The sequence below is a fragment of the Acanthopagrus latus genome, chromosome 2 (assembly GCF_904848185.1).
Source record: "Acanthopagrus latus isolate v.2019 chromosome 2, fAcaLat1.1, whole genome shotgun sequence".
NCBI classification, from domain to species: domain Eukaryota; kingdom Metazoa; phylum Chordata; class Actinopteri; order Spariformes; family Sparidae; genus Acanthopagrus; species Acanthopagrus latus.
The window spans coordinates 21306005-21328482 of NC_051040.1; the positions used below are offsets into that span (position 1 = coordinate 21306005).

Below are 22478 nucleotides of genomic sequence, written 5' to 3' on the forward strand. Positions count from 1 at the left end.
ACGTTTATAAAAGAAAGCAGATTAAAATATAATAATAATAATAATAATAATACTGTTACTATTCTGTCTTTGATTTAAACCATGCCTGTTCATCTACTATTTCAGCAGGGCCAGATTTTTCTCTGCTTCATTATTAAATTTTTGCAATTGAAAAGACTCATTACATAAGTGCAGGCAAAAACTTTGCCTTTTTTAATCTTTAAGTGGGTTGTCAGAATAATTTTTGGGTTCTAAGTCTCTCTGTTTAACTAGCCATGTTTGAAATGCTTTAATGAAATAAGTTATATATACTGTATACTAACTATACTAATGAATGGGTTAATTAGATTTGTTCCCAGGCCACCAGTTGAATAGCTCACTTTTACATTTTGTGTCCAAGCAAAACAACCCACTTATTTACCAAGTATTAATATTATATTCATTTTATCTCTGTTGTTTTATTGAAATTGATATGGAATTTCAACTGACAGCAATAATTTGAATGTTTTAGTTAAGAAATAAAGTTAATTGTGTTGTTTTAACAGCGACATTCACACGTTTAAAGATAAAACCTAATCTCATATGACATGTCACTTAAGTCTGAAATGTTGAATCCTGAGTCAGATCTGTTAATGTTATAAATTAAGCAAAAGAGTATGGCTGATTTCATGTTCCAGGGTAGGTGATGCTGGGATTGGTGTCATCTGGTGGGGGTGTTCACAAAGGCCACAAATCTGAGCTGTCATCAAATACACACTGGGACCTGTATGTCTGTTAGTTTGTGGATCCCGGTTGTAATGTACAATGTATCCAGTAGAGTGCATCATAGAGCCAGTAAGCATGGAAACATCAAAACTGACTCCATGTCACAGCTTCAGAGGACACAAGAAACAGTGGAACATAAAATACCCCATGTTATAAAATGAAGAGACATTTGTTTGTAAGATTTGACTAGTAAACATGAGATCAGTCTAACAGACACATCATAGAAGAATAGCACAAAGTTTAGTCAACATACAAAATTAATAAATACACATTACACACTTTATCAAAATGTGTCAGAGCATACGTGAGAACTGCAAATCATCTATTTATCAACACTGATAATGAAAACACAACACCATTGTGCTAAAAACAGTCAAACAGATGCTAAGCTGTAAAGTGATTATCATTACAGGATGTTGATTTTTTTCGACATAGTGAACTGAAAACCTTCATATCACAACAGAGGCCAACGTTGTTAAATACCTGTCATGCATACCATGTAGAAATAAAAGGCATATGTGGCACAAAAGGCAAAATAATCCTGTTATTTTTCTAATCAGAATCATGAGATTCCCCACAACTGCAGTACCTTATTTAGACACGCATTTGTTTGCCTGCTTCTGTGGTGGAAGATTATTTCTCATCAGTCATAGACCCTTGGCTGTAAACGAGGTTACTGAACAAACATAAACCAGCTTACCAACAGGAAAAACTGTCTGATTTGTAGCTAATGCATAATTACATGCGTATCCAGGGCTTAAAAATAACACAGGCTAAACATAGATATTCTTATAAACTGGGAAAACAACTCCACATAATTACACACGTCGTACCACACTCGAAACACTTAATAGTACCGTCAAGACACGGTATTTTAATTTCAACCATGTAAACCGGTCTGCTGCCTATTGTAACTGAATTTCAAGTTAAGGAAAAAAAAATACAAATCATCTCTGAAGTGATTATGACAATGACAAAAAAAAACATACCAGCATCTCTTTATAATTTTTCCTCCAATTAAATAATAACATGCTAAACACCAAGACAAAAACATAACATATCAAGGGCTTGGAGCCAAATGGGCAAAATAAGTACTTCAGTAATATTCCATCTGCATTTCAGAGGTTTACTTTTTGATTATTCCAAGCCCTTGATATGTGTCACTTTCATTTTATTGCACCACAAGATAATATTGCATAGGATGTAAGCTGTTACCAGCTCCTCATTGCCCAGCCATGATACTGTGTGTGTGGAAAAAGCTCTCCACAAAGCTCTGATGCAGATACATTTGGAACTGAGAGCCAATTTGTTTCAGCTGAATAGTTAGAAGGTCATAAATGCAACTAAAAGGATGCATTACATGACATCTCCAACATGTTCGCCCTGAAGGCATTCATATTTTTACAGGCCTCGATGTGCAAGTGGGATCTCAGCACTGAGATCATCACAGACAGATCCACTGTGGTATAAAGATAAGAAGAAAAAAAAAAACAACCCTCAGATATAAACAGTTGTGCTTCTTGCCTCCTAGAAAATGCATCTACTGAGAGATGGAAAATCGATTAGCCTGTCAGAGTCTTTCTAGCACTCCTGATTCTCACTGCAAGTGGAGGTGACCCCGGCCTTGGACAGGAAGAGCTTGCCGCTGGGACAGACGCACACCTCGAAGAGGCCCTGAGCATTTCCAGAATCCCCTCCTTCACTCAGGAGCAGGCTCGGCATGCGCACCGTCTCAGCATCCAGCACCAGCTGCACAGTAGACAGCATGGAGAGCAAGGACGGCACAAGGAGAAACGACAGAAGTGCGTTGAATCAACAAGGAAATACCACTCCGCTTCAATTCTCTCACTTAAGATAAGGGAATACACGTTTTTTGGCACACAGAGTGCTGGGAGATAGAGGGATGTCCAATGAGTGCCTGACCAGTGTAGAGGCGCTGATTAGTCAACTATTAAATTAATCACCAACTTTCTTCACGACAGGATAATCAGTTTGAATTGAGTTTTAAGAAAAAAAAAAGTCCAAATTCTCTGATTCCAGTTCCTTAGAGGTGAACATTTTCTTATTTTCTTTACAAACCTTTGACAGTAAACTGAGTTTATGGGTTAGGGACAAAACAAACATTTGAAGATGTCATATTTGACATTTTTCCAAATGTTTATGGAATAACCAATCAATTCATGAGAAAACAATGGACAGATTGATCAACAATGGAAATAGCTGTTCAGTATAAGTCTTAAAGCAGAGCACATGACCATAAGTGCATAACATATTATAAATAGATTGTGATACAAAGTCCTGATTCATGTGGCAGAATGTGATCATTCAAACAACTTCAGCGCAGAATATCACGCAGTTTTCTGCCCTATAGCAAGAAAAGAGAGCTGAGGGTGGGATATAGCCTGGATCCATGCTGTCTTATAAATGCACGGGAATGAATTCAAACAGGTCAAATGAGTGCCTGACATAAAAACGCTTTGTGAAGTTCGGCAAGTTAGCTGCACCAGTGCAATTACGCCGGCCTGATTCAGCCAGAATCAATCACCGACACTCCAAACAGTGACATGGAAACTGCCGACCACAACTCCACACCACAAATGTTTTGGAAGTTGTAAAAGCGATGAACTCGGAGCTTATAGCTGCACTGTTTTGTGCCGTTTCTTTTTTACAACAATGGACGAACTGTGCTGGAAGTCTAAAGATGTGTTACAGTCTAGTATTATGTCAGTTCCCCCTTTCAGTTTCTTCCCTTTACATCCCAAATCAATAGATACATGTCACTTTTTGAAACAACATTAAGAAGAATGTAGAAGTTAATTTGGTCTAATTAGCTGTATTTTGGACAAAATGTGTCCAATGCTACTGTCAAATTGCACCTGAGTGAGCCTCTTGTGGATGAAAAGCTTCCAGGTGTGACTTTGAGAGACTATAGCAGTGCGGATGTGAGTGTGATGCAGCGTGTTGCGGGAACAGCACACTGTATATTTATTCCCCTGGTGATCAAAAGAAAAATCAGAGCAGAAGTTGGTGTGTAGCAGGTAGCAGGAAGTGAACAGTGTTTTTTTTTTCCCCTTACCAGTCCTATAGTCGACTGCAGAATAACATCCATTTTGGAAGCAGCTTCTATGTTTCCAGCCAGCGCTTTCAAATGAACTCCTTTCGGTGCGTCCATACTGAGCGAGCGAGTAGGAGACTCCAACCTGATGCAGAACAGCTCAGCTTTATTTCGATACAGCTTCCATCCACATTCTTTTATTCATCTAATTCTTTTAAAAAAATAATTGAAAACAATATCCTCTTTAATGCCATTTAACATTGTATGCACCACAGTAATGAGATGAAATGAAATAACACGCTAAAACCGTTGCGAAACCTTCAGATCTGGTGTTTCTTTTCAGTGGATGTCATGCACATCTGTCACTGCGAGGACTTGGCGCAACCAACGTGACAACAGTTGACAAGAGCTGGCTGAGCTGCTCACCTCAGATCCTTGAGAAGTTCAGATCTCAGCAGGGGCACCTCCACTGAATGCTGGAAGATCGCTCCTTCAGGACCTGATGGAGACATAGACGCACACGTTCAAGCATTTCAACTGAGGCCGAGTGAAGGTGTGTTACACAGTCGCCTGCAGTCTGAGGGCCAGATGCACTCGCATGTAAACACTCACTAAGAGCTGTCAGACATCCCTCCAGTCTAAAATGTATATTTCTTCTTGTTCCTACAGAGCTTCACTGTGCAGAACGATGTATGATGAGTCATTTATTCTGGAATTTTAATGAGGGAGAAGTTAGAGCTATTTTAAGTATTTTAACAAGGTAATTATACGGTATTTCTCTGCAGAAACCATGTCAGACACACATTTGAGATTTGTATGTATACTTTAATACATATGTGGAAGGGAACATCAAAAAAAGACTGAAATAAGGGCTGAACATTTTTTGGTAACTCCTCAGAAAGGCATTTAATAAGCTATTATAGTTTGAAACATTTGAGCAAAACATATTATTTTAGCTATGGTATCTACTTCCACCACTCACACACCAAACCAACAGCAGAACAACCAGAGGTGAGCAAAGCTGACTGTTACGTGGCCTCACGTTGCCTGTGTCTGGGGCAAAACGCTGCACCTGAACACACCACAAAGAGTACAGCAGATGGCCAACTAGCTCGTATGTTCTGCACCTGTGTGAGAGTAAACACCTAATACAGCCACTTCCAAACAAAAACATGTCTGATAGAAAGCTGAAAATGGCACTGATGAAAGGTCAAAACAAGGAGAAATCACAATGAAAGGGTGAAAGGTGAAGGTAACTGTATTCTGGTGATGTTACAGAAAAAAGATTTAATTAGATAACAGATGCATTTAGTATAGAGGAGGATATACCAGGCTATTATTATTCTAATGGCAAATTATTATTATTATTCTTCAATAACAAATGTCCTGTAAAATAATGAGGTTTTATCTTCACACATGTGAATGTTGCAGTTAAAACAGCATAATAACACAACTTAATTTTATTTCTAAACAGAAACATTCAATCTACTATTCTTACAGAAGACATTCAGTCATTAAGATAAAGTAAAAGTCATATTATCAATAATAATTTTCTTTTGTCTTTTCTTGCATATGTTTGGTACTGAGGTAATCCAAAAGTAATGAATGTAATATGTTACTTTTATATTGTGATTACATTACTGACTACATTTTTGACCAAGAAATAAGCAATTGTATCGAAATACATTTTTAAAGTTACCCTCCTAACCCTGGACATGGCTCTTTCACTTTCTTTTTCCGTGTCTCTTCGTGTGCATTGACTGGCTTAAACAATATCCACTCAGAGTGACTTACTTGCTTCAAGTGCCACCAGCAGGTCGACACGTTCAGCTTTTTGTGAAATAACTTTTGGACGATAAACTTTGTGTTTAGTGCAAATTAGAAAATATTAGCGTGCTAAAATGTTAAAACAAGACAACATCGTCAGCTTGGTTTTCTACCATGGTCATTGTACATGTTAGCATTCTGACACTAGCATTTAGGTCAAAGCAGAGCTGCCGTACTGAGTCTTGTTTAAATCTTTTTCAGAGGTTTGGGCTTTCAGTTCATGTTGACTTCTGGAAACAGGGTCATTCTGTGAAACGGAGGGAGGCAGATTAGGGGAGACACAAGACAAAAAATGTTGGACCTTAAAAAGACCAACACACTGTAGAGAGTGTGGGCCCAGCTGTGGAGGAGGGACAGAAGCTTTGTTTCAAGGATTTTACTAAACAGCTCCTCTGCTGCTGCGTGCTGCTCGCTGTGGATCCAAATGACCCCGGGCATAATGAAGCTATCAGCTGACACTCTGTTCAACATTAATCAGCCGCAGCAGTGTGTGGTCGGTGACCCACCGCCGCCATCAATACACACTTTGGACTCTGAGAGCCAGAGAAGATGTAATGGGGGGGATGGTTCAGGCTGACGGTCAACGCTCTGTGACACTTTGTGTGGCACTGAGGTGTAATATTCCCTCTGCTGGGGAAAAGTACTACTCATTGTGATGGATCTCACCTACATGCTCAGGTTTAGATAACTGAGCTCCTGACATTTCATTTATAAGCAGCTGTGCTTTAGTGATATCAACACACTCGACATGAATGATTACAGAAACGACCGCATGCGTCTTTGTCCTCGGCTGCTGATATCTGCCGTTAAAGCAAATTGCCCCTGTTGAGTTCACATCTGCTGTCAATATTATCTTTCTCCAAATGTGAAAAAAAGAGAAAAAAAACATTTTTGCCAAGAGGTGTGCAATATTTCCAAGGAAACGGCAGGGGGCGGACTATGGTATATACCTGTGACTCGTAGCTTGTCTGGTCCAATCACAGCCTGCTCGCCATCTGCAGCGAACAGCATGTTGTCATTGTGGGAGTTAATGAGGAGATTTCGAGCGTGTCCCTGAGCCTCTTTTGGACCTGCAGTGACGAAAAACAACAACGGCAACAATACCTCAGGCGATTTGGCAAATATTACACCGGAATATTACATTTGTCAAAATCAAATCTCCTCTCTCCCTGTCACACTTTTCAAACCTGCAGCGTGCAGAGAATGTGATGAGACACATTCATGCTTTGACGTGTTAAAAAATGTCAGCCTCCTCGCAGTTTTCCAGAACCTGCGCGGACCGAATCTAAAGCAGGTAGACGAGCGAGTTTGATATTTAACCCACCTCAGCACCTACGGCTGTGAGTCGGCATGTAATCCCCTCTAACAAGCGTTTCACTCTTACTCACCGAGGGCCGAGAGGATGCAGACTACGCTTTTTATGGCTTAATGATCAAGGACACATAACGGCACTGTGGAACATGGCAATTAGTCGGGTCATTTGTTGGCCTTTTAATTATGACAAAACACCCCAGCGCAGCCACTGGTGAGCCATAAAAGAAGCACAAATACGATCCTCCGCAGGCCCCGGGCCCTCTGTGTAATGCAGAGCGATCCAGTGGCAATGGGGGAGAGAGGAATGTTGCATTTAATGGATTTTAAATGGAAATCTAAGAGATTCTAAATGGAAAGATGGCTTCTTGTCACTGTTAATGTTGGATGAGAAATTGCTGCAGGACAAGTGCATGAATGACTTTACTATTGCCCTCATACATCAACGAGATACTTTGTTATGCGTGAGTGCTATATGTGAGTCTCTCTGTGCGCACATGTCTCTTACCCACAGATAACCTCCCCGTGACATCACCATTTTCATTACGGGCGTAAAGGGAGACATTTTCCGAGGAGTGCGCCAGCAGGGAAGAGTCCTGAAAAACAAAAAGCCGTTTTACCATGCTGAGTACATCCAGCTTATAAACATTTGCAATATCAATCAATAAAAAAATCAGCTTTAGCGTGTGAAAGATTTGAACAAACATGCACGATGAGGGTTTGAGTCGGGCTAGCCGCGTGGCTGTGGGGATCGCCATGTTGGTCCACCACTGACATATCTCAACAGCTATGGATTGCACAGTGGAAGCAAAGTTTAAAGGTAACCTTAGTCTTAATGCAGATGGTGTCATTATTCTAGAGCCATTATATTGTGCAATGGACATGTACTTCATAATCATTCGCTGTCTATCAGCAGTTTAAGTTCATCATTCATTTGAATAAATCTTAACTAAGACAGCAAACATTATAATTGCTGAACATCAGCAATAAGAATTGTCTTTGACGGCATGTTAGCATTTGTAGGCTCTTAAGATCATCTTAAACCACATTCTGAGAGTAATCCTTTATAAAACTCTTACACAGTCAAATTAACTGAGGTATAATAAAAACTTTTGGGATGCCAAGTTGAGAAAAATCACATTAGCTTGTGTTTATCCGCCACTGGTCCAGTTTCTTTTTCCATTGGAAAGTTTCCTGTAATTCACAACTGCAGACTTTAGTATCACTATAACTACTATTAGTGTAACTACCTTTATCAATGACTTATTAACATTAATAAAAGTGTTCCACTGGAGCAGGATATGCACCGACCAAAGAGAGTTTCTTTGCAACCTGAAAACCCGAGGGTTGTTGTTATTAATGCTTGACCTATGGAGGATTAGGACATAATTTATTAAGCAGTAATAACACCTCTAGTCACAGCTTTTACACTATGATTACATGGTGCCATAATAGACAGAGGTACAGATGTTTTACACAAATATTAGCAGACGATTTGACACCAGCAAACTGAGTGAGACATTACTGAAACACTCTGAAAAAAGTGAGCTTTTTAGAAATGTAAATGAGGCGACCTCAGTGATATATCGCCACCGTTCCCCTGAGGCTGTAAGGAAGCCCTGTTTATATGAACGATCCACGAAACCAACCTTACTGTCGAAGGCAAGGCAGTGGCTCAGTACATCCTGAATCTCATTAGACATCCATAGAAGTGATTGGAGCGAGTGTCCGTCCATAAATGAACAATACATCGCCTTTTTAATGAGGTCCATAAAGAAGAAAGAATGCTTAAAAATCGCTGCTATGAGCAAGAAAAGCCATAACACGTAAACAACTGCAGAAAAGTGTTCCCATCTGCTGCTAGCAGGCGGGCCATAAACTACTTTCCACCACAAATATCCCTGAGGTTAATGGGGAACTCACTGCACCACCACGTGCACTGTGAGGGACTGCCAAATCCAGTTTGCTCCGACACATCTCCTCCGCCCCCCCAAAAAAAGTCAGAGTCAGAAATATGCAGCTCGCACACTACAGCTGGATACAAACTGCTCGAGTGTCTGCAAGGAATTAGATTTAGATGATAACAGCACGTGTAGGCTGCTCAGTTCCAAGTCACAATCAAGTTTAGCAAAAAATGAGATGAGATAATGGCTCCTTGATAGAGCACACGGGAGTCTGGACGAAGACAAAACGGGGGGAGTGGGCAGAAAGAAAAGACGGTTAACAGAATGAAAGAGAATGTGCGAAGAGGAGCACGAAAATGAATGACATGATCTTACTTCTCTGGAGTGGATGTCCTGGGCGTAGATGGGGTGAAGAAACTCTGACTCGCCCTCCTCCAGTTTGACCCCATCGGGGTGCACTTGTAGGTGTCCCATCCCTTCCTGCAAACCAAATGAAGACACACACGGGCTCTGATAAAAACATAGCCGGGCAGGTTTAACAAGGAAATGATCTGCACGCAAAGCTGAGAAACTAACTCTAAATCAACTGGACGGCTTTATTTTAAGAAGGCAGGAATTCAAAATATGGCAGATTGGCAGGTGAGGAATCTTATCATCCAACCACTTCACAGGTTTCCAAGCATGAAAAACACACAGCAACGTTCCCTGCAGCACTTCACAACTTCGTGTGTATGTAGTATATCCTGTGTGTCTTGTTTTGCTTCTGTATGAATCCATTGCTGCCATCTGGATTTATGATCAGCAGCTAACAAAGCTAACAAGAAATAAAGACATTAAAGGACAAGTTCACCCAATAAAGAAAATCATGTCATTACCTTCGCACCCCCACGATGATGGAAAGTCAGGTGAAGTTTTGTAGTTCACAAAACATTTCTGGAGCTTCACAGCAAAACAGCGTTGCAGCATTCTCCTAAACAACTGGTTTGTTGAATAAGCAAATAAACTCATCTGGTGTGATCCAAGTTTCCAGAAGCCCCCAGATCTAAAACTGATTTAAATACCCTATATTTGACTGCACCTTTTTTCAATTGATTGTGTCAATGTTCTGTGGACTACGAAACTTAACCTGACTTTCCACTGTCATGAGAATGAGGCTGATAATGACAGGATTTTTGTTTTCCTTTAACAATCCTGTTAAGATCTTGCAAAAACGTATGTAGTGAAATTACTACCATTATTATCGTACTTACTATTGTAAATATGACATATTCTGTGATAGACAATATGACTGCTTCTACAGTGCTAATAACAATAAGCATCGCCAATGAGGTAATGTGATGATGATGCCAAGCATTTGGAAGTGGCATCAGTAACATATAAAGTAAAGCATGTTGCAAAGGACAGCTGGAAAGGAAGGAGTGGAAACCCTCCCAGCTGGAAATACAAACTGCCACGGTGAGTCATGCGTACCGTGTTGAACCACATCACCCTAAGGATCCAGATGGTGAGGGCGAAGTTGACCACCAAGATGACGATGAGCAGCAGCACAAACAGGTAGAGGCATCGTTTCCTCCAGCCATAGATGCCGATCTTGTAGACATGGTCGGGCACGGGCCTGGGCGAGCTGCTGCCCTGGGTGGTGGTGACGTACTGCTCTCGCACCATCTGCTGGCTGGTCACAAACACATGAGGACAGGCACACGGGCAACAGAAACAGTTGTTACAAAGGGAAAAACAACATATACATACAGAAGTTACTCTGGCATAGCATGTCAGTCAGTAGTAGTTTGTCAGGGATGTTTCTGATTCTGATGTTAGTCAACTGGAAACAGACAGAGAGCCCTGGTGACAATACCACCTGTGTCTTTAAAGTTGTTAGAATATATTTTTTAAAATTTCTTTTACATTTATTTATTTATTTAGGGTAGATATTATCATTTTTAAGTTGCCTAGTCACATATCCAGCAGGTATGGAGCAACAGCAGAATATAATTTGCAGTCAAATGTTGAACATTAAGTCCAACGTTTACTCTCTTTTAGCTCCGTTTTTGGTCTCCACCAACTGCTCAGGGAAATGAATGGCTCTTGAGCTGCTGAGTGCTCCACTGTGTTCGCCAGCTCGTTGCTGATTATTACCACTTTCCAGTGAACTGCTTCTGATTCCTGAAATAGTTCTGTTAAAGAGTCGTGCAGGCTTGGTGCTATCAAGCAAACCAGCCAAACGTTTCCATCAGTTTTGAATAGAACCACTGTCACGAAGGACGCATTATCAATAGACGGCATCGCACCATGCACAATGCCCTGATGAGTATGACATGCCCACTTCAGTTCATGCTTCAGGTCAAGGAAAACCTGCTATTTTGTGGTTCCAGATGGGAATCTACTTTTTGGGGTCCGAAACAAGTCTATTTCTGATCGACATGCTCTGAGCGGTTCAAACTTCTGTGTGAAAACTGGAACGGAGCCATTTCCATGTTAGTGGAAAAGGGCATTGTGTCTGTCTGCTGTTTGGTCCTGCATGGCAGTTTATCTAAAGTTAATCTTTAGAGCTTTTTTGCTGAACACAGCTGTCTGCTTTATATGAAAATAAAATCCAAGAGCAGCGAAAATGTAACAAAACAATAACACTGATGGTCAGGCAACCAAAATAAAAGATGGAGGTTGCTTTAAAGCTCCCTGCAGCTGAAGGGAGCTGCAATCATCCTCTGCATGTCACTACAAGCAACCTTGTTTACTTGAAGATCCTATATCAAGCTCGTTTGCAGGTTAACTTTGGTCCTCCATGTCTACAAGAAAACGTTTAAATGCTTTATGGTTAAAACATTTTTTTTCTAATACAGTCCGTTGCTGCAGCACCTCTGTTCGCCCTGTCTGAATGCTCCTTTTTTAGTCACTGTCTCTTTAAGGCAACCGTATAGTTGTGACATCACAAGTTTACAGAAGTCCCACTGGCTCATTTGAGGGTACAGCTTCTGAAAACGGCTGTGTGCAAAAATCCAGACATCAGTGAGATGTCAGCCTCTTGAATCGATACAGTGTTGTGCTCTCAGCTGGATCTTTGCTCTCTGAATTATGTCACAATGTTAATTTCCATCATCTTTCATACATGCTGTAGAATCTGAATTCACTTTGTTCGGGTCAAAGTGTTGCATACATACACACTGCCTAATTGTACCTCTTCACAATGCCTTGCTCACACAGCTCACAGTATATCATTCATGAGCCCAGAGCTCATGCACAGACCCAGTGGATATCTGGCTCATTGTGCCAGTGGAAAACTTGAGCGAGTTTCCAGCAGTTTCTCAAAAAGGCAGAGGAAAATGCTACTTATTGCAGAGCAGAGGCGGCCCTTCAGCGCGCACAGCAGCAGGCTATCAATGAGCATCCGAGGAGATGAATGTCAGCATATTTCAAAGCACGCTCATTTTCTGTATTCAGTTCACATGAGGGCAGACGGAGCGCCGAATGCTGGACTGCAGAACCTGCCAGCGAACCCCCCCCCCCCCTCGCCCAGTCAGCACATTTGAACCATCTGACACAGTGACAACAGGGAGCACCTCAGGGACAGATCTCACAGCGACACGGGAAGTGTGTGTTCGAGCACATAGTGGAGACAAGGACCGCACGAGCCTCACAGGGCTGCAGAGAGAGCAGCCGTGTCACTCTCTATTGAATAATCTGAATTAATAACCGCGAAGGCTGCAGAGGAAGCCGCTTTCACTGAAGAGGACGAGGCCTGGAGAAAACGCTGCCGGTTGTAGATTATTATGAGTCAATAAAACACCCTCAACAGGCCGAAACAGAGACAGGCCGCAGCTTTCTCCAAGCTCCACATCTTCATCAATAGTTGAGAACGGCTACTTCTCAACTTTATGGGTAAAAAAAGTTGGACCGACAAAGATGTGTCTGGGTTGTCTTTTCTGGAGCTGACAGGTTCAGACTCCAGTAGCCGAGCTGATTTACATACAGGAACAGATGTTGAGTGTTACTGCCACAGTAAAGGCGTTGTCCATCATGTTCGAGGAGCTGCTTTTCAGAACCAAAAGACAATTCTTCTTCCATTAACAGATGTTCGGCCGTGTGACGCCCATGTGATGATGCAAGCGGAAAATGGCTGACGGACCCCGCGCGCGGTGACAAACTACATGGCTGAGCTCAAATAAGTTTCTGTAAATAACGGAGTAAATATCATTCTGCCCTCACAGCGAGGGCCGATGAATAAAAGCACGCACGCCTGCTGCCTCTGCTCTCAGAGGTCCAGGAGGAGACGCTCCAGAGAGGCGATAATAAAGGCCTATAGTCTCCATGGCTGGTCTCTTGCTGTTTGTAGTAAACACAGGGAGGAGACGTGTTGGCATGAAAGGCTGAGAGGATTTCTATGACCAAATCTGCCTCTCCCCAGGACCTGTCACATGGCCCGCGAGCCCAGCTGTGATGAATAGCCCTTATTTCACAACCAAACAAATGAATGCAGCCTGGAAGAGGAAAAAATGACTTTGTGCTTTTTTTTCTAAGGGGAGAGGAGAGCGAAGGTTGATAAGGAGGAACTTATGTGAAATGCTGTTTTTTTTTTTGTTTTTTTGCCCGTATCTCGCCTCATTTCTATTCATTAATCATACTTGTGAGTCATGATGATAAAGTGAATATCAGCAATGCAGAGCGACTTAAAGTGAAGGTGTGCGCCATAACATGTCATCATGGATTCCTTTGAGTTTTAGTTTTTAGATGTTTTTTTTTTCAGGGGTTTTCCACTGAGGCTCAAGGAAAGGAACTCAGATTAATCGGCGTCTACTAAATTGAGCTATTCCAACATCCCCACACTATACCTATTAACAACCACAGATCATTTGTGTGTTACCATGTTGATCAGCCCACTCTGCACTTGGGGCAAATGAGCGGTGAGGATGAAGGAGCTCTGGATTTGTTCATTATCATGCAAATGAATTTGATCTCACCCAGTCTAATTTGGTTAAATGAGGGCATTAGGAAGCCTCCGTACTGGAGTAGGAAGCAGCTCTGAGGCTGGATGTTTAAAGGCGTCTTCCAGCTCCAGTTTCAGTGTTACCACCAGCCCCTCAGCCACAGACTGATCCTTCCATAGCAACCCAAATAAACACTCCCTGAACAATCTCGCCGCTCAAGTGCCAGGAATGCTCACTTTATGGGACTTACAGTCTGACTCGCAGAGCGGAGGCAGCTTTGAACTTCCTTGTGACAGAAAACTGATTGCCCTAAATGAGACTCTCGCTCTGAAACTTTAAAACTTGACGATTATAGATCCCATTCCACAGGAGAGGCAGCGCCGTAGACCTCACAGTCCCCCTGCACCCACAGATGAAAGGCATTTTTCTAGCAGAGCTAGCAGGGCTATTTATCCAAGGGCACCCTCTCAATTAACCTTAAACAAGTGATGCTCCCTGCCTGGCTCTGTCTCCTCTGTCTCTGACCTCCGGATGAGATGAGCAAAGACAGGCGCGCCTAAAAATCCACAGGGTCCGGCTGTAATTGAGAGTCCAGGCTTCCCTGTGAGCGGGGGCTCGACCTGACCCAGTGCCAAAAGTTTCAGCGAGTCGGGAAAGCTCAGATTGTTTGACTGGAGAGGGGAAGACTCAGAGGAGCTCGGCGTGCGATCGAAAAGCAGAGCACGGGGCTGTAGTTTGTGTCTGTCTGCGTAGTGAGTGGCTCCGGTCTGCTGTGATGCCTTCACTTCTAAAAATAGGACACGGCATTGTGAACTAAATTTAAGTAAAGCAGCACAGGACACACACACATACAAAGACACATATGCACACACACACCAGGCAGGTTTAACTAATGAGAAACAATGAGGAACTGGAGCAGGGCTCTCATCACACACATGAAAACATCATGAGGTGCTCTTTCACAAAGTTATTTTTGTATGCCAATATTGCTGGCCATGTATGGTAAAACTGCTGACAGCTGGCAGCCAGGAGACACTTTCCTCCAAATCCCAAACTACTTTCTGCGACGACTACAAAAGTGATCACAGCGCAGCACGAGTCACCGACACAAGAGGAAAAAAATGTGAGGAAAGTGTACAGTAGGTCAAAGGTTACTATTATAAAACACTTCCACATTATCTTGAGGGGGGAGTTCTGAGAAGAAAAAAAAACACAAAACAACAAGACACAAGAGTGTTTGTAGAGAGATGAGGCAGAGCACTCACCGTTGTGTGTGGAGGCGCAGCAGACACCGTCCTCCTTCCTACGACAGAGTAAAGCAGAGCTCGAGCTGGTAAGGAGCAGCTTGAGAAGCAGCAGTGCCTGAGCTCCTCACACGTCTGTCAGCCACTCAACAGCTGCGTGCCATAAATCCAGCCCTGACTAATCACCACGAGACGGCGCTCACACTCCCTCTGCCTCGTTCTCCCTCCCTGCAGAGATTTGAATATCACCAGTGTGTATCTGAGAGAGAGAGGGAGAGAGAGAGAGACAGAAACAGAGAGAGGAGGAGGAGGGAGGAGAATTAACCATCAGTGAAGAGGTTCAATCTCTCTCTCTCTCTCTCTCTCTCTCTCTCTCACACACACACACACACACACACACACACACACACACACAGAAACCATCCATAATGACCAGAGGCAGTTTTTGTCATGCATACCAGTGAGTCACTTTCACTGCCCAGCCCAAGGCGCCGATGCAGTCCAGTCTAATTTGAGACTTCAGTCATGGCTCTCAACATAAAAGTTAAGCCGGTCTTTCAGATAGCCGCGCCGGGTGACAGTCAGCAGGCCGGGCGGACCTCGAGGAGGGCAGTTAGTCAGTTCAGAGTGGCAGAGGGAGCAAAAGCAGGCGGCAGACACACTACTGTGTGATTGTTGAAATGGAAATTTGTCTTGAGTCGTGGTTTTGCATTATTTCTGCAGAACATTATACTTTAGGTAAACAAATATCAGTACGTCAAGGTCATCCCGAAGAATATGAATGATTCATGCTGGTGTTAAAGGAAGAAGTTCACCCAAAAATGAAGTAAGTGTCTACTCTGTTGTTTTGACTGGAAGACTGCAGCCGGCAGAGATCACTTATTGTGTTTTTACATGATCTTAACAGGATAGTTACAGGATAAGTTCACCCAGAAACAAAAATCCTGTCATTATTACCCTCATGGCAATGGAAAGTCAGGTGAATTTTCGTAGTCCACAGCACATTTCTGGAGCATCACAGCAAAGCAGCTTTCTCCTAAACAACTGAAGCAGATGGAGACTTTCTGAGCTACAGTGCTGAATAATGGCCAGAACAATAACAACGTCACAGTGAAGTTGAACTGCGACCTTGGGTATGAAATCTCATCACTTCATTTTATACTTTTAGACATTTGTGTAAAATGTTGTAAATATCAAATGAGTTATGGTCAAAACTGTGTTTAGTGTGGTCACAGTGACCTTTGACCTTTGACTGCTCAAATTTAATCAGTTGCGATAGTGTTCACAACAACGGGACAGACAGAAAGACAGAAAACCCACAAACATAATGCCTCCATGTACGGTTATCGCTGGCTGAGACCATTGACCGATGAATAGCTAACTCAGAAGCGTAGGAAACAGCTGAAACAAAACATAAAATGGCTCCAAAACAGTTAGTCTGGCATAATTGAAATGAAAATGAAAAACGAAAAAACGGTCAATCTTAAAATGTTGTCGTAATTATGCTTTTACACGAAGTTTGACTCATACATATTCACAAAAAAAGCCTGGGTTGCATTTTGGCGGGAGTTTCATTTCCCGAAACCAGCTCACCTAAATGGAACACAGCCGTTATTAATGTGATCAGTTACACATGTGCTTTTTACTGCTATGATATCCAAAAATGTCCGCTGAGAAAAAGGTCGATTTTTGACTCCTCATAGCATGAAAAAAAAAAGAAAAAAAAAAGATGATTATTCTATACAACTGTGCCAGTATGTCATACCAGTGTGACAGTGAGCGGGCACACACAGCACCTGGAAATTCACACCAATGCAGCTACATGGAATTCAGCCACCATTATTCTTTATCTGTTTTTGAACCACCTCCCCTTCTTTGAGTGAGTGTTTTGTTGGATTAACATCTTCCTGACCCCAACACATTATACACTAAAGGTACAATCACATCACACTTCTGACCTACAATATGAATATATTACAACAGTCTTCATTCATTGTTTATGGCTTGTGATCACTGTGCTCATATATATTTATTACCCTCTATGTTATCGTGAAATTGCTCCTTTTTTTTCGAGAAAAGGACAATTCTGTTCAAGGCTAATGTAGCTGTACCTTAAACTTAACCCTTAACCCTTTAACCTTAACCCTAACCCCTAACGCTTAAGACATGCAGAACAACCACAGAGCCACTACTGCACTAATTATGAAAGAATATAGTCATATTTTATATCAAATTAAACAGCAAAAGCTGGGCTACAACATGTAAAAAACATGTTTATATGACCCAAACACAACCCAAACACTACTCAAATAAACAACTAAACATCAAACTTGAATCGTGAATCACCCTAACCCTAACCCCTAACCCTAAGCAAGGGCTATGATGGTTATGATTATGATGCCAATGATTCATAGGGCTTAAATTGAAGGGAAACGTAGGAACAAAAAACCTAATTTTGCAAATGTCCTAGAAATGTGGGAACATACGGCCTAATATTTAGAATAATCTTAGAAATGTGGGAACGTAGGGCTGACCCCTTGCATTGCAGGGGATATATATACCAAGGTTAGCACACTAATCTGCTAGCCCCTGACCCATCCTGCTCTGAAGCTGGTGTACTAGCCGTGTGAACATCAACAGTCCCCAGGTTCTTTGACCTCCTGGTGCACTGAGCTAACACCAGCTACAGTTAGCTGGTGATGTGTTGCCCCCTGTATGTAGAGAGGGATTATGGATTCAACAAGTTGTCATTTCCTACATATTGCACCTTTTAACTTTCATTTACGCAGCAGGAAAATGACTGCTGTCATTTCATTATGTTTAGAAATGTTTAACATCATTACAAACACGAATTGCGGAAACCCAATTTATAGGAGTGTGATTCCCATGTTGAGGTGGGTTGAACAGATAAAGACAGCACGATTTTCTGTCTGTTCCGTCCTGTTTTTGCAGAAATCTTACATACATGAGGGCTTCTTTGACATGGCGTGTAACTACACTGCACGTGTATCTGCAAGTAACCAGCACACTGCAGATAATACATACACATTTCATTTATGGCTTATAAAATTAAGAAACAGATGCTTGCGTCTAATAAATCAAACACTACCAACGGGTTCATTCTTGTCAGACACGTCAGCACAGGAGCAGCAAATCTAAATGATTGTCATAGGTTGTTTTTTTTTTGCCTGATAGAAAAAAAGCAACAGATATTTCAATGTGCAAGTTTGTTTTAAGTCACCTCTGAGATATATCAGTAAGAAGTCACCTCCATTGAAAAACAGGCACTAAATGTCTTTGTGTTCTCACAGGCAGATGCTGGAGGAGCTGACGGGTGGTGCATCTGTCAGCGGCGGGCATCCTGCAGTTTGTTTTTGGTGTTGCTGCTCGAGGTAGCACTGTGCAGTGACAAAGGGACATCTGACAGCATTCATCACAAGACTCCTGCCTCTGTCATGCCCTGAGCAAACATCTGACAGCAGAGCTGGCTTCATTTCATGCCATTTCTTATCAATATCTCATAACCTTTCACTGCCTGCAGCTCTTAACAGACAAATGGAAGACATGAATTATTACTCTCCTGCACCACGTTACAAATGATTCATCTTTGACTGAACACAAGATTGGTTGAGTCAGGATGTCCCTTTGAATTTACTGGATGACAACACTAGGCACGACTGTCATCATCAAGGATGCTGATAATTTACAAAATATACGTACTAAATGAGGTGTGAATTCATCCCGCAGCACAGGCATCATGCCGGTGCAACACTCATCCAAAATGTGCCGTTTTCAAATGAATCTCGACTGGAATGCTTTCCATTTGTCTCCTTTATGTTGGAGTCCACACAACAGTAGGTTAAGCCTATGATCAAATCTCAAATCCTACTAGTGCAGTTAGTTTTCAGTGTCCATGAAAAGGGGCATGGATTCTTCCCAAAATTATATAAAAAAAGAAGAGTCAATGCACACTGCTTTGAAATATAGAAACTATTATATTGTGGCAGTATCATTAAAATCAAGTCAAATGCACACCATTTAGCCACAATAATACCTTTAAGCAATGTGCCTTTATTTTTAAATGGAATGCATTACTTTTCTTTTGGACAGCATTTTCTTACACTCACATCTGGAGCACCTGCTTTGTGTTAGCGCCTCTTCCCCTGGTTTTATGGCATGTTTTGGAGCTTCATTTTCAGTATGAGAATGTCTCAAACATTTTTGTACAGAGATGAAAGCTTGCCTATTGGGACGTGCATTTCCCTGCTGTTAACACACCCCAGCTTTAAGGAACATTAGGCAGACAATGCATCACCAGACGGGGGACCAGCTACACCACTTCAAAAGACAGAAAATATAGATTTTATCCACTTATATAGAACATAGATTTTCAGGTGGGAGAAAAAAAACAAAACACAAAGGGTAACCTAAAGAAATCCATGTGATTCTGGGCAGTAGAAGCATAACTGTACCCAGAAAGACTGTCTGACTCAGAAGACAGTCCAACGAAATATTGTGCTGCATGCTTTATTAGTGCCTTACTTATTTTTAATATTACTCTCAGACAATGTCTTTTGTGCTGCACTCGCCCTCAGGTTCAGTGCAGTCATAGCTGTGCGCTGGCCGCTTCACACCTCTTTGCTCGACACAGTGAGACTAAAATCATGAGTTTCGGACATAGATGCTGCTGACACAATACATCTGACAGGCCCTGTCTTATTTTCACAGTCAGGTCCAGAGTTATGTTGATGTCAGTGCAAATTAAGTGATGAGGAAACAAACTCCTGCCAATAACAGCCCAACTTAACTGTCCAGTAAATACACAGTGGAGATATTGTCTTTTCAGTTTTTATTCACCTTTCATTACAAACAGCTCATCAAAAAAGGAAACAAACAGGAGAACCTGCAAGACAGAAAAGAAGGCAGGTCAGTGGATGCAGCTAAACACAGAACAACTTAGGACAAAAAGAGGATAAACAGTAGTTTTCCTGTACCTGATTATGCCTTCTCTGCAGCTGCCTCCTCATCTCCACCCTTGGTGTTACGTGTGTAGATGAGCTGTGCTCTGTGTTTGGACACGAGTTTGATCATGCCTGGAAGAGAAAACAACCATGTTCACATTTCCAATCACACATTTATATGAAATAGGCTCACTTATGTTAGCCTGTGCTGTGGTTCACTTAACTAGGAGATGTGTGCACAGAGCATTTCAACTGTCATGAGTCATTTTTGTGTTTCACTGAAACAGACGATTCCTGTGCCATTTGTCACACGTTTATCTTGTCTTAAAAGGAACCAGTGTGTTTCAGCTCTACAGCTAATATAGACATTGCTTCTCATTACTTGATCTCAATGGCAAAAAAAAGGCACTCCAGCAGCTAAAACCACACATTTGGCGACAGCAATTATACAATTAAATCACAACTGCCCTTTTTGTTGTGACAGGTTTCATAGACACTGAAACAGGTTCCCCATTAGGATCTATAAACTGTACATGACATCTGGAGAGATGCAAAACACAAGACTATTGAAATGTTTTAATATAGCGTTGACTGTTGTTCCACTTGCTGTCGTCGAGCAAGATGTACTTGGAATATTTCAGAAACGAGTCTTAATGATAAAGAAACGACACTAACAATGTTGCAGCCATGTTTAGTGATGTCATTACACTAAATATCAACCATGCAAAGCACTGTCATTTGAAATGGATGGAACTGCTACAAAAAAATGTATGCATCAATACAGAGTGTGTAATCATTTAGAAAGGTCGACAAACAGTGCTGATGAATGTGGGGGTTGGGATTAATCTTGCTTCAAAATAAAGATATTAAAAAACACAGTATTGTGGCAGTTATGTGGAGGCAGAGTGAGAAATTTCCACATATGCCCCTCATGCAAAGACTGGCAGATGAGAACAATTCATCTCCTTTAGCTGTAAATCCACTATAACAACATTTGCTTGGCCAATGATTGAGCAAATCCTCATGGCTCCCATGACGACCTTAGGCATAACCAGTGTATACCTTTAAAAACAAAAAAAAACAAAACCTACAAATTTAATTGAACTCTGCACAAATGTACAGATGTATCAATAGTCTGTTGAGGTGCTTACAGTTATTGCATCAAAGTAAATAGTATACTGAAGCCAACAATTCAACTGGTATCCAAATTCCAGCTTTTTCCATAACCAGAAAGTGGGTAGAAGAGTGCAAACCGCTCTGCCTTAATATTAATTAAGCCAATACAGAGCATCTTCTTACATGTTAAATCCTTGTTTCACTTAGATGTGGGCTTTTCATCTGAGCCAATGTGCACCATTTTGGTGCTTATTGACCAAAAAAAAAAAAAAAAAAAAAAAAATTCACCTTTGGCGAGCAGCTCCTGGAGGGCGTTCCTGGCCAGAGAGCCACGGATCTTCAGCCTCTCAGACACAACAGCGGGTGTGATGAGCTTGTAGTTGGGAACTTCTTTGTACAGCTTGTCGTAGGTAGCCTTGTCGAAGAGCACCAGGTTGTTGAGCTTATCCCTCACTTTTCCCTTGGACCACTTCTGCTCAGAGTCAGAGAAATGGCGTTTGTGATTAGGAAAACTCAATGGCGAACCTTGTCAAACCCTATTCAGCGACAACCGTGACATGTGAAGGGACAAATCTGGGTGTATATGTGGCACTGCGTACCTTCTTCTTGGCTTTGCCTCCAGATTTGTTGACTGGGTCCTTGTCCTTTTTGGACTTCCCAGTGTCCTTCTTCTTGTCTTGCTTGGGAGGCTGACAACATAGAAGAGCAGGTTATAAACTGTCACCCCAACTCCAATCACTGTGGTTACGTGTGGGACCTAACTCATGCTGTATTGTCGGTACATTCAAGATTAAGGATGCTTTAATCTGCACTTAAGTCAATAATCGTTAAACACCCGGCGATAGATGGAACACTGATGCTAACTCGGTTGACCGGCATGGGCTGGCCTTGTCTGTGTCTTTACTCGCCCCACATTTAGCATTGTGGGATATTGTAATTGATACAATAAGAGGATATTAAGACAGAGATTCCAAAGTTAGCATTAAGTGTACAATTACAGATGATGAAATCATTTATGCAAGCTTATTTGTGACAACTTCGTTCTGCTGCTTTCTTGTAACCTCAGTGGAGCATGAAAGCATGGTGGAATTAGCAACAAGCTAGCTAACTAGCCAGCTGCTAAATGAGTAAAATCTTATACAGTTCGCTTCATTCACACGCTCTTATGGCGGCGTACGAATGGACATCCTTGTCGCAAAATAATCCGGGTAATAACAACCCGGGCTGAATCACAAAAATACGGTGAATTTTCAGTTTGTTTCGACAAAACGCGTTGTAACTGTCCTCACCATGTTTCCTCGTCAAGATGTCGGAGCGAAAGGAAGTCCACCCGTGCTCGAGCCCCTTAGACAACCTGTATATGCGGAAATGGAAGAGGGATTTATGGGAAATTG

At 41.8% G+C, this 22478-nt stretch overlaps 2 protein-coding genes across 2 annotated transcripts; both read right to left on the minus strand.

Annotated features, from left to right (window-relative positions):
• Nucleotides 1-1001: 1001 nt before the first annotated feature.
• On the minus strand, nucleotides 1002-15227 carry sgcg (sarcoglycan, gamma). Its single transcript, XM_037125078.1, has 8 exons — nucleotides 15029-15227; nucleotides 10312-10513; nucleotides 9217-9321; nucleotides 7446-7533; nucleotides 6577-6696; nucleotides 4226-4298; nucleotides 3821-3944; nucleotides 1002-2493 (listed from the first exon to the last, which is right to left on the minus strand). Exons 2-8 carry the CDS (start codon nucleotides 10504-10506, stop codon nucleotides 2326-2328), a joined length of 873 nt encoding a protein of 290 aa, XP_036980973.1. The 5' UTR covers nucleotides 10507-10513; nucleotides 15029-15227; the 3' UTR covers nucleotides 1002-2325.
• A 4612-nt stretch (nucleotides 15228-19839) lies between these two features.
• rps25 (ribosomal protein S25) lies at nucleotides 19840-22444 on the minus strand. Its single transcript, XM_037074726.1, has 5 exons — nucleotides 22374-22444; nucleotides 21684-21773; nucleotides 21373-21556; nucleotides 20002-20100; nucleotides 19840-19910 (listed from the first exon to the last, which is right to left on the minus strand). The coding sequence occupies exons 1-4, from the start codon at nucleotides 22374-22376 to the stop codon at nucleotides 20006-20008; spliced, it is 372 nt and encodes a 123-aa protein (XP_036930621.1). The 5' UTR covers nucleotides 22377-22444; the 3' UTR covers nucleotides 19840-19910; nucleotides 20002-20005.
• Between the last annotated feature and the right edge of the window lie 34 nt (nucleotides 22445-22478).